General features: G+C 44.0%; 1 protein-coding gene across 1 annotated transcript in view; it reads right to left on the bottom strand.

Annotated features, from left to right (window-relative positions):
- Rptor (regulatory associated protein of MTOR complex 1) overlaps positions 1-9,805 on the bottom strand; it is a 338,384-nt gene extending 328,579 nt beyond the window's left edge. Inside the window, exons 1-2 of the mRNA XM_077800527.1 lie at positions 9,690-9,805; positions 8,832-9,075 (exon numbers count right to left, since the gene is read on the bottom strand). Of these exons, the coding sequence (XP_077656653.1) occupies positions 8,832-8,993 (162 nt within the window). The 5' untranslated portion in view covers positions 8,994-9,075; positions 9,690-9,805. The remainder of the gene's footprint in view (positions 1-8,831; positions 9,076-9,689) is intronic.
- Positions 9,806-12,204: the final 2,399 nt, after the last annotated feature.

Raw genomic sequence — 12,204 nt, 5'->3', positions numbered from 1 at the left:
GAGGCACAGGGTTCGATCCTCAGCACCACATAAAAATAAAATATATTGTATACACCTATAACTAAAAAATAAATGTTAAAAAAAAAATTTTAAATTACACCAAAATTTAAAAATACAAAATGGTACTAGTCAAGAACAAAAATCATCTGAACAAAGTATGATGGCTGGGTAAAATTAAAACCTGTTATCAATGACTGTCTTCTCACCAGCTGTTTCCTGTTCTGCCTCTAAAGGTACAAAAATTCTCTGCAGAGTCACACCTTCCAGTGCCTGACAAGTTCAAGGTTTAACAACTTGTTATGACATCAATGCATAATCCAATAATATACCAAGAATGGCATTTTTCTATGTATTTAATTAAAAGAAAAAGGTTCAAACTTCACTCCGCTGAAACAGAGAGACCCCAGTACCCTTCTGGTGTGTTTGGAGTAAAGGTAGAGAGTCAGCAACCTGGAGTCACCACCCACATGTAATCCACACACCACCTTGTTAAGACTGTAGCTTTAGCATCCTACATGGCGATAATGAGGAGGAAGCATTCATATCCATTTCAGGACTCTTCTACAGCACATTGCTCAAAATGGAAAATGGCACATTTTCGTAAAGCAGGGTTTTTTTAATCTAGGTGGATGGTTTTCTTTCACTCCTGAGACTCACCCGAGACACACTAAGAAAAGTTCACATTTCAAGTACAATGAAGAGAGTGACAAGACCACCAGATGGTCAATGCCCCGCTCCCAAGCTCTGTGCACTCTTTAAGCCCCACATTCTGACCAGACTCCAGTGATTCTACCTTCTCCATGTCCTGTCCTCCGGCCTTACTGTGATTGCCTCTTTCGGGTTCAGTGACCTCTCACCTGGAACACCACAGCTCCCTCTCCTCTTGGGATCACCTCTCCCCAAAGCCTCCACTCTACCCATAGCCCCTGAGGACAAAAATCATATTTGGCATTCCCCAGCTTACACCTAGAAACAGCTCCCCAACCACAAGCACATTAAGTCATTGGTTACTGAGTTTACTACTGGTCAGTATGAAAAAGTACAACTCAGATGATTTCCTACTTAACATAAAACCAAGGTGCTCCTGGTAATAGCGTCATTCTCCCTGCAGACATCATAACCAACACATGCATCAGTGTACTATAATTAGCTGCTGGCTTGTCTCTGTCCTCCTGGGCACAGCATGCTGCAAGTGAAGTAAAGACTTCTGTCTGCCTCCTCACCAGATTGGGTTGATTCTCCTCCACTCAAAGATCCTACTGGGTAGCAAGCAGTGATACCCCATTTGGACACAGTGGAAGTCTGGAGGCCCTGCCTGCACTGTAAGGCTACATGGCAGGCAATGCCTCTCCGAGACACTGACTCTCCGGAAAAGCACTCCCAGCTCCAAGTCTGAAGCCCCCAACAGTTACACAGGCAAAGAGAGAATGGAAAGAGTGCAAATTATTAGGTCTTCTGGGCTCCAATCTAATGTCAGTTTCAGTCACTGTCTGACATTTTGGCCAACCACCTCATCTCCTCAAACCCTACCGCTTGGTTTACATCTGATGCCCACTCTTTTAACCATGCTTACAACTCTCAAACTTTTGCCAGCGGCCCCTTTACACTCTTAAAGATTCCTGAAGGGAGGCTGGGGATGTGGCTTAAGCGGTAGCGCGCCCGTCTGGCATGTGTGCGGCCTGGGTTCGATCCTCAGCACCACATACCAACAAAGATGTTGTGTCCGCCGAAAACTAAAAAATAAATATTAAAATTCTCTCTCTCCTCAGTCTCTCTTTAAAAAAAAAAAAAAAAAAGATTCCTGGAGGGGCTGAGGTTGTGGCTCAGTGGTAGAGTGCTTGCCTAGCATGTGCAAGGCACTAGGATCTATTCTCAGCACCACATACAAATAATTGAATAAAATAAAGATCCATCAACATAAAAAAAAAAAACAAGATTTCTGGAGACCCCCGAAGACCTTTTTTTCATGAGTTAATATTTATCATCATTTTCCATGTTAGTGGTTAAAACAAAAAAAATTAATTCATTAATTCACTTAAAAGTAACTCTATAAACTCATTATGTATCAAATAATATTTCCATGCAAAAAATATCTTCAGAAAGTGCTAGTGTGGGCTGGGGACATGGCTCAGCAGTAGAACACTTGACTAGCACACACAAGGCTATAGGTTCAATCACCAATGTTTTTTTGTTTTGGGGGTTTTTTGGTGCTAGTGAGATAAGTGGCACTGCTACATTCTTCCAAATCTTTTTACTATGTAACTTCAGAAAATACAGCTGGGGTGGCTGGGGTTGTAGCTCAGTGGCAGAGCACTTGCCTTGCATGTGTGAGGCACTGGGTTCAATTCTCAGTACCACATATAAATAAATAAATTAAATAAAGGTCCGTCAATAACTAAAAAAAATTTTTTTTTAAAAGAAAGAAAATACAACTGAATTCTAACATTTGTTTCCACATTCAATTTGTTATGATATGCTATTTTGGTTGAAGTATAGGAAGAAAATCTGACCTCACAAAGAAAGACACATGGTTAGAAAGGGCAAGAGTATCAGAGTGTCCAAACAACTAAGAGCATTCTCCTTTGATTTTTATCAACATTGAGTGAGAGTTTCTTAAACTTTTGTTGCAACATCTATCAATGTGAAAGCCTATCAGTGAATAGTAAAATCCACTGGTCTAACTTTGAATGGATTACTTGCCTATGAATGATTTTGCATTTTCATGGATTGGTCATTTTGAAATACTGGTTTGCTGAATCATGCAGATGTTTTCAAATGTAGACATAATTCATTATACACCAGTCAAAAAATCACATGCATGGGCTGGGGTTGTGGCTCAGTGGCAGAGTGCTTGCCTCTCACATGTGAGGCACTGGGTTCGATACTCAGCACCACATAAAAAATAAAATAAAAACAAACAAAATAAAGATATTTTAAAAGTTACATGTATTAATATCACCATGTTGTCATAAGAGTCTTTAAGTATCAGGGAGTTGGGGGGCTCACAGGAAGAGATACAAGTTTTCCAAAACTCTAATTGTCATTTGAAAGCTCAAATTTTCTCATTGGCAACAAATATTGCCAGTTGTTTTTCTTAAAGTGACAGTTCACTTGCTCATATCTGAACATGTTCCTGTCAACTGCCAACACTGATGTCCAGAGCAGGCCTGTCAGCCCTCCTTTGGGGCACCTGGTATCCAGGGAAGCAGGAGCTGGCCTGCAGCCTCAGGTCCTCCTCCAGACAGCCACTGGGCTCACAGGTAGCAGAAAAGTCATTATGCCAAGAATTGAAAGGTTGTGGGCTCCAGAGTCAAGATTTAGTAAAACTAATTATTTTCACTGCTTTATTAATGATATTCTCACATGAAACTAGAATTTTCTTCACTGTGAGTGCATGGCAAAGAAGACAGGAACCATGGCTACAGCTTGCACTGCTGCCTGGAGTCGTGCTAAGACACCACAGTCTGATTCACTGTCACTTTTGCACCATCAGTGCCAGAATGGGCAGGGTGTAAAGACCAATAATGTCTTCTGTTACCAGGAGACAGTCCTGACACAGGAGCCCTGGGAGCACAGGGAACACTCTGCAAGTACACTGGGCTAAGCTTGGTCTCCAGCATCATTCCCAGTCTGCTTAACACTGGTCTCCCATTTACTTCCATGTCACCATCACCACCTAAATTATTCTCCTAATATATCCTGTTGAGAGCCCATAAGCTCTCAGCCTTTTAGTTGAAGATTACAACCATTTGGGGGGTTAGATTGTGGCTCAGTGGCAGAGCACTTGCCTCGCATATGTGAGGCACTGGGTTAGATCCTCAGCACCACAAAAAAATAAATAAATAAGGTATTGTGTCCATCTACAACTAAAAAAAAAAGAGAGATTATGACCATTTTGTATTTTGCTTTTTTCCAACTAGGCTTTGTTTCTCAAATTCTGCTTCCTCTCAGTGCCAGCCATATAACCAAGTGACTTTAGGCAAGCCATTTAAATCAAAGCCTTAGTTTCCTCATCAGTAACAGAGATCAGGATCCCTAAGTAACTAACTACAATAATGTTGAGCCTTAAGAGATGTAATCTGGGGGCTGGGGATGTGGCTCAAGCGGTAGCGCGCTCGCCTGGCATGCGTGCGGCCCGGGTTCGATCCTCAGCACCACATACAAACGAAGATGTGTCCGCCGAGAACTAAGAAAAAATAAATAAATGTTAAAATTATCTCTCTCTCTTTCCCTCTCTTTCTCTCACTCTCTCTTAAAAAAAAAAAAAAAAGAGATGTAATCTGTGTGGAAGTCGTCTGTACACTGTTCACTTTTCCATCAGTACTTTTTTATTTTTTGGTAGTACTGGAAATTGAACCCAGGGCCTCGCACATCTGGGCAAGGGCTCTATCACTGAGCCACATCCCTTTTTATTTTTTTATTTTGAGTCAGAAACTTATTAAGTTGCCAGGCTGGTCTCAAACTTGCAACCCTTGCCTCTATCTCCTGAGTCACTGGGATTACAGGGTGGCCACCATGTCTGGACCCTTCAGTATATTTTTGCTGCATCCCTACTATGCACCAAGCACTGTACTGTAGACTAACATAGAGTAAGGAGCATGGAGGATGTCAGGGAAATTTAATGATCACAAATGGCCATAAGTGTCTGGGTAGCTGCTTCAGATGGGGCAACCAGGGAGGAGGAGTCAGGTGTGCAAAGATCCAGAGGGAAGAGTATCTCAGGTGTCACTATCCAAGAAACAGAAAAGGCAAGTAGGCGCCAGACACAAAGTCTGCCGCCAGACCGGAAGACTTTGTGAGCCAGGAGAAGAGTGTGCACTCTGCCCCAAACTCTTAGGAAGCCAGGAAAACACCAGGAAGGAAGTAACAGAATCTGATTTAAACCTTTAGAAGACCACTATGTGCAGTGCAAGAATCAGAATGTACCTGCAGTCATCCAGACAAGAGATGGTGGAGCTTAGGCTGGGAACACAGCAAGGACACAAAATGAAGGAATATATGTTTTGGGGGTAAAGGTGATAGGATCTACAAATGAAAATGGAGGGTGATGAGGAGAAAGCATCAATGATAAACTCTAGATTTACAGCTTGAATAACTGAATGAATAGCAGTGTGGCATGTTATGAGGGGGATCCAAGATGGTGATGGAGTCAGAGCATCATGGGCATGCAGATGGCATTGAAATCACGGCCCTGATGATGCTGCCACTCATCAGAACTAGCCAATTAGGTGTCAAACAATAAAGGAAACTGAGGAAGAATCCAGAGTTTCAGGGAGATACTGAGGCCAAGTGAGTAAAGAACTGTACGAGGGACAGAGTGGTCAACTGCGTGGAAGGCTACTGAGAGGTCACATAGGTTAAGACAGAGAAGGGGGCTGGGATTGTGGCTCAGTGGTAGAGCGCTCGCCTAGCATGTGTGAGGCCCTGGGTTCAATCCTCGGCACCACATATAAATAAATGAAATAAAGATATTGTGTCCAACTACAACTAAAAAATAAATATTTAAAAAAAAATTTAAAAAAATAAAAAAGACAGAGAAGGGACCTTGATTCAGCAACAAACAATGACCACATAAAGAGCAGTCCCAGGGGCATACAACAGAGCCTCCCAGAGCAGCTGAGGGGAGGGTGCAGGGCGAGGGAGAGAGGCAGGGAGATGCAATACCACTCAGAAGAGGGTCTACCTCGGGACTGCCCATGTGCTGTTTCTTGAATGTGTCCTCTCTGCCTCTTCCAAGCAAGGTTTATGCTCACAGGATGGCCACAAAGCAGCGCCCCTGAGCCTAGACACATGCAGACAGAACACGTGGGCCAGTGATCCTGCCCACATGCACACACATTTGTGAACGGCCCAACATGCATGTAAAGGGCATGTTTATCAACGGTCCCACACACATGCAGAGTGTGTCAATGGTTTATTTCAGAGCAACAGTTTTCAGGCCTCCCTGATTCCATCCCACATCTTCCAGGAACAAGATCCATCTGAAACCAATTATCCCCATGCCCACTTTCCAGTAGGTAAACAAACTGTAATAACTATAAATTACTGTAGCAAAACACACATGGGGGAGATACATATATTTATGTACCTGTTTAGCCACGAGTTTATAAATGATTCATTTTGAACTGTAATTTATGTACGTCTAGTTATTTATAAATTACAAGCCAAAACACTGTTAATACATGTATGCATCATTCACTATACACAGAATTAACCAAACAACAAACTAATTTGACAATGACAATATCAAACTAATAGTAACTTAGCAATTAAAATGTGATAATAGAAGTATCTGAAAACCAGACTGACTAAAAACAAAGACAAGCAATCCTATTTGAGAATGAACATGTGCCATAGCTGGAAGGCTGGCAGATGCTGAGGGGCAGGAAAGTCACTTGGGGTCATTAGTCACCTTTGGTGAAGCTATAAATTTAGGAATCTGTAACAAGGACACTAACCAGGACACAGTATCTAAGCACTAACACATATATAAAAACTATATAGAATCCACATCAGTCTCAGGAAGCAGAAACTGAGCTTGCACACAGGGCAGTGAACAGTCACCAGGAAGTGGTACCTGCAGCTCCTCATACAGCACAAGCAGATCCACAGGTGCTGCTTTACAAAGGCCCTGCTCCATCAGGTTGAAGGAGCCCCAGCACAGGTTGGCCAAGAGGCGGGCTGCTCACAATGGCCAGAGTTAGACCAGCTGCCAATCATTGCAATGATAGAGCAGAAGTCATACATGGGTAACCCACTGGACAAAAACTGCCCCACAAATAGGGTTTGTTCTGCCTGTAGTGAACAACTGCTTTTGTTTTATAATATCTGAATTAGTAGCTAAGATTTCAAAACTGGAAAACTTCACATTATTTAAAAAAAAAAAAAAAAGGCTAACCAAGGCCCAGCTGCCCCTTTAGCTATGACACATAAGCTCCAGAGCTGCAATGTTCCCACCTTCCAAAAAATGATCATATACCACATCAGACATCTGCAGCCATTTACCTTTGAATCTGTGCTATTATTCTTCTTAAATCTGGCTTGTTTCGTTCATTCATGCTACCTTCCTTCAAACTCTTAGTATCATTTGGATTTGCAACCTTTGTCCTAGCAGGGCATGCTGAAAAGTTCTCATGGTCTACCTGAGGAAAGAGACTACAAGAACTCTTTAAGACACCAAACTCTCACGTAGCTAAAAATGTTAGCTGTTGATTTTCTGCTTCATTGCAAAGGTCACAAACAGCAAACCTTCTCACCTGCTCTTTTCTAAATAGCAATCTTGGTAGTTACTAAGATTCACAGAATCCTTATTTTTCTTAATAAGAGCTTCTGAGGGGATGTTGACCATTTATAAATTAATGTTTAAACTAAAAGATCGAAAATATATCCATTAATCAGTTTTGAAAAAAGTTTGAGCATAGGTTTAATGTAGCAAAAGGAACAACATTTCAAAAGAATGATATAAGAAGGCTCTTTGAGTAGAACAGGAAAAAATTAAAGAGTTGCTTTAAAATAAATTTCTTTCCATATATGCATAGCAACCACAAATGTTTTTAACTACATAATTAGTACTAAAGATGTCCATAAGATAGACTTATACAGCCTTTCACAATGACCAACTTTACTCTTTAAACTGCTTTTGGATGAAACAAATTTTCCTAACCTTTCAAAAGTAAGCCAAAACAACAAATGAAGCACTGGTTAACAGGGAGTGACTGAGCCAGGCTCAGTGGCGCACACCTGTAATCCCAGCATCTCGGGAGGCGAAGGCAGGAGGATTGCGAGTTCAAAACCAGCCTCAGCAAAAGCAAGGTGCTAAGCAACTCGGTGAGACCCTGTTTCTAAATAAAATATAAAATAAGGGTGGGGTTGTGGCTCAGTGGTCAAGTGCCCCTGTAAATTTTCAACATCATATACTAAAAAAAAAAAAAAAAACAATAATCCTCTATAAAAATATACATAAGCCTAGAGCAAGTCACACACTGTCAGACTAGCTTTTCCTTTTATACCACTGAAATGTTCACACAAATAAAAGCAACTTAAAAGAAAACAAACCATAAAAAGACATATTATAAGTGTACATAGGTGAGATATATTAGCACTCTTTTGCTTTGGAGACCAGGGAATAGGTAAGGGTTGGTGAAAGGCAGATTCAACAAAATTGACTGTTTCTTTCCTACCTACCACCTACTTGTAGTCACTGTCCACAATCCAACACCATGAGAACTCCTAAAACCTAGACCCAAACGCTAACCCACCACACCCCAGACTCCCTAATTTCCACTGGAGAAAATGTGTCCAAGTTATAGCAACAAGAAAGCACATATAGGGAGTAAAGTTTAGAAGACTAGGATGAAGCTCACTGCAACTTTAAAAGAAGTTTGCATTAATTTGTTACCAGTTAAACCTTTTCCAGTAGTCTCCCAGTTTCCTGGCGTAACTGTACCAAACTTCTGCACTTCACCCCAATTAACACTACATGGGTGAGAAAATTTTTTTTTCCAAGTTGTCTTTCTTCTAAGTATTAACAGCAATAAGTATATCAAAGAACATGTAATACTTGCAAAGCTGTATTTTTTAATTTGCTTAATTTTTATTATCTGAATTAAAATTCGGTTTCCATCCAGTGAATAACAGCTAATCAAAATAGCCTTTCCCATTTTCAACCAAAAACTGGAATCAAATAGTTTTTGCTCTTTGGTTGGTTTGCAACACGGGTGGGGGGCTGGGAGAATAATACTGACACTTTCTCAGCGACACTCATTCTAAGTCTGAACTTTCTTCCCTGGAAAAACTACCAAGTGCAAGGGGTGCCGTGAGAATCCACTTACCCGATCCTTCATCCTCCAACTCTGAGCTAAGGATTTGGAGCCTTCGATTTTCTCGCAGTGCCTCTTTTTCATAAAAGCCAGAGGCAGGTTCCAATCTGTAAGATCGGCCTCGTCTTCCTCCCCGAGTCCCAGAAGGGGCGACTGCAGCATCTCGGACTCCATCAGGGGGGGAGGGGGTGGGGGAGTCCTTGGCAGCAAGCGCTCGAGAACCTCCAGCCTTAAAAACTAGTGTGTACCAGGATCACTGAAATAAGATACAGAAACAGGGGGGGTCGGAAAAGAAATGGATGGAGAGTTTGCGGAGATCCTTATTCAGCAAAAAGTCCGGGACCCTTTCTCTTAACTCTGCGCGGGAAGTCGAAGTGGGGAGGGAAGAGCCGGTGGCAAGTGGGGCAGCCCAAGGAGCTCCGCACAGACACACGCACACCGGGGTCCCAGGCGGCGCCGGCTGTCCGAGGCTCTCAGCTCCCGGAGGGGCTGCGAGCCCAGCTGTCAAGGGCCGAGGGCCTCCAGGCCTCGCGATGACCCCGCTCTCGGCCTCCAACGCCTCCGCAGACCTGAGGACAGGGACAGGCAGGCCGCCCGCCCTTGGTGCGGGTTCGCCGATTGCGCCAACCGGACCGAGGCCTCAGGCCGAGGGGAACAGGTTCGGCGCGCCTCGGGTCTCGCGCAAGCAGTCTCAGCCCTGCGGGTCCCGCACTCGCCGGAGCTGCTGCGGCAGGAGCCAGGACCGGCCCATCGTGCTCGCCTGCGGCCGGCTCCTCAGCCCCGGGTCCCCGCGGCCTGGCTGGCGCTGGCCTTCGGCCCCGTGGCTTTCTCCTGCCGGAGGACGAGTCCCGAGAAGCGGGCGACACCGACCTGCGGAGAGAACGGGCAACCTGGGCTTGCTGCGCTAGGGGAGTTTTGCCCTCTGGCTTGGAGCTACAGTGAAACTCCTCTCATCAGCACATCAAGGAGGACGCCATATTGCCAAGGCCCGGCGTGCACCGCGGTCTACGGCGTGGCCGGCGGGCCAAGCCTCTGGGAGCGTTCTTGCCGCGCTTCCCAGAACGCGGGCGAGTATCCGGAGTGCCCCTCCGGTTACCCTGGTTACCGCGGTGCCACTTTCGTTGGTTCACCGCAGATACGGGCTGGGAAAGTCAGTCGTACGAGTGAAACTATGTCCGTTGAATTACTTCTTTTAAAAACGTTTTTATTATTCAGATGGAGGTACACGCTTCTAAATTAAATGAATCGACTACCTTGCTTCTTCCAGGTTTTGAAAAGGCAACGAAAGCTTCCGAAAGAACCATTGATAATATGATAAAAAATTATTTTTGGCACACGGTATCCCACAGTATCGATCATATTTTTTTTAATTTTTCCATAGAAAACCAAGTGGAAAAATTGTATAAGATGCAATTTTTTGTTTAATCCATTTTATTTTCTGAGCAGTTTATTCTTATTTTGATACAGCTTTGCATGTGAACGATGGAAGCTGTAGATTTGTGTGCATGGAGACAAGTCCCTTAGGACTTCATTTTTCTGTTTCAATTCAGTCAGCTTTACTAGAACTGTGCTAGTACAGCCGGGAATATAAAGCCGCATGCAACAAGCAGTCCTGCCTTGAATAACCAGGATGCCTAGGGAAAGGCACATAGAGCCACTGGATAGAGCCTCCTCTCTGCAGGCTTTGGTGCCAGGTGGATTGAAGGGTTGGCTATATTGTTTTCCAATTCTATGACCCTTTACTAGCTCAGAAAGTTCCTGCATTAATTACCATTTCAAATATTCATTTAGTTATACATCCCACAGAGCCAGATTCTACCATTTGAACTCAGGGCAATGCATCAAAACACCAGAGGGGCTTCACCCTCCCTCCCCTGCTTTCTGTTGGCAGAGGGAATAGCAGCACAGTCAGAGCAGAGGCTTCTGGGCTGCAGGGTCCCAGAAAGACCCTATTCTCACCAAAAGCATGAAAATGACTCCTGCCAGTGCCTTCTCATCCTGCCCCTCCCTACCTTGTAACCCTGCAGCAGGTACAGTGCAGGCCAGGGCCCTCCCTTCAACCTTGGCTGCAGGTAGCTCTGCCCCAGCCACTTTTGCAAGAAGCCACAGCTACAGCAAAGCAATTCCTCTATTCCTGCCAGGTGTGGTGTGCATGCCTCTAATCCTAGAGACTCGGGAGGCTGAGGCAAGAGGATCACACTTTTGAGGCCAACCTCAGCAACTTAGCAAGACCCTGTTTCAAAAGTTTTTTTTTTTTTTTAAAGCTGGGGATTTAGGGCTGGAGTCATGGCTCGGTTGTAGAGCACTTGCCTGGCATGTGTGAGGCCCTGGGTTCAAGCCTCAGCACCACATATCACATATAAATAAATAAAAGATCCATTGACAACAACAACCAAAAAAAAAAAAAGAAATTGAAGATTGTATATATATATATAGATAGATAGATAGATAAATAAATAAATAAATGCTGGGGATTCATCTCAGATGCAAGATCCTGGGTTCAATCCTCAGAATGGCGCAGAGTCAGGGTGCTTTTCCTTCCTGTGTCTGGAAAGCCATTTCCTCTGTTTCCTTGCCTGTAAATGCTGTGACTTTGGGAGAGCCACCTAGTGCATTAGGTGTTTAGGTGAAGGTAGTAAGTGAACCTGTGAGAGTCCAAACATGGCAGATGGTCAGGATCACCCAGAAAACTGTTTAAAAATAAACATGCCCAGACTCACCGCAGAACCCCTGAATGGGGGGGAGCAGGAAGACAGGAATTCAGGGTCTGGATTTTCTATTCAGGTAATACTCATGATAGTGTAAACCACCCAAAGCATGAGGAACATGAAGAAGGTTAATTTCTAAGGGTATTTCTGGTACAAACTGTGATTCAGGTAAAACCCAGGAAGGGGCTGGTGAGAGCTCAGTCCCCAGCCTGAAGGTTGAGGAAGGGGCTTGACAGCTGGGTGTTTGGGCTCATTCCCGTCGTCCCCGCCACTCAGGAGGTTGAGGTGGAGGATCACTTGAATCCAGGAGTTGCCTCGGCAGCAAACAGGACCCCATTTCAAAAAAGAAAACAAATGGGGGCTTGGCCTATGGCATCATGATTCATGATTTTCAAGAAACCCCCTTCCGGTGTGTTTTGGATGCTTCTATTTAGACTCCAGAAAAGTCCTTGGAGGAGCACCCCAGCCTCTACAACCAGTGACAGGCTGTAGATTTAAGTGCTGACATTTCTCGCCTGGGTGATCCCTGCCCCATGGTGCATGCTGTCAGCTGGCTGCTTGGGCCTGCGGTCCAATTTCCATGTCTCCAATTCTTCACAAGCAAGGACATCCACTTCCATTAGGCCTCTAAATGAGATAATTTGATCCTGAAAACAAGTGTTATGAATCTCAGAAAA

Source organism: Urocitellus parryii, chromosome 7, assembly GCF_045843805.1.
Source record: "Urocitellus parryii isolate mUroPar1 chromosome 7, mUroPar1.hap1, whole genome shotgun sequence".
In the NCBI taxonomy this organism is placed as follows: Eukaryota; Metazoa; Chordata; class Mammalia; order Rodentia; family Sciuridae; genus Urocitellus; species Urocitellus parryii.
This window is presented reverse-complemented; position numbering and strand designations above follow the sequence as displayed.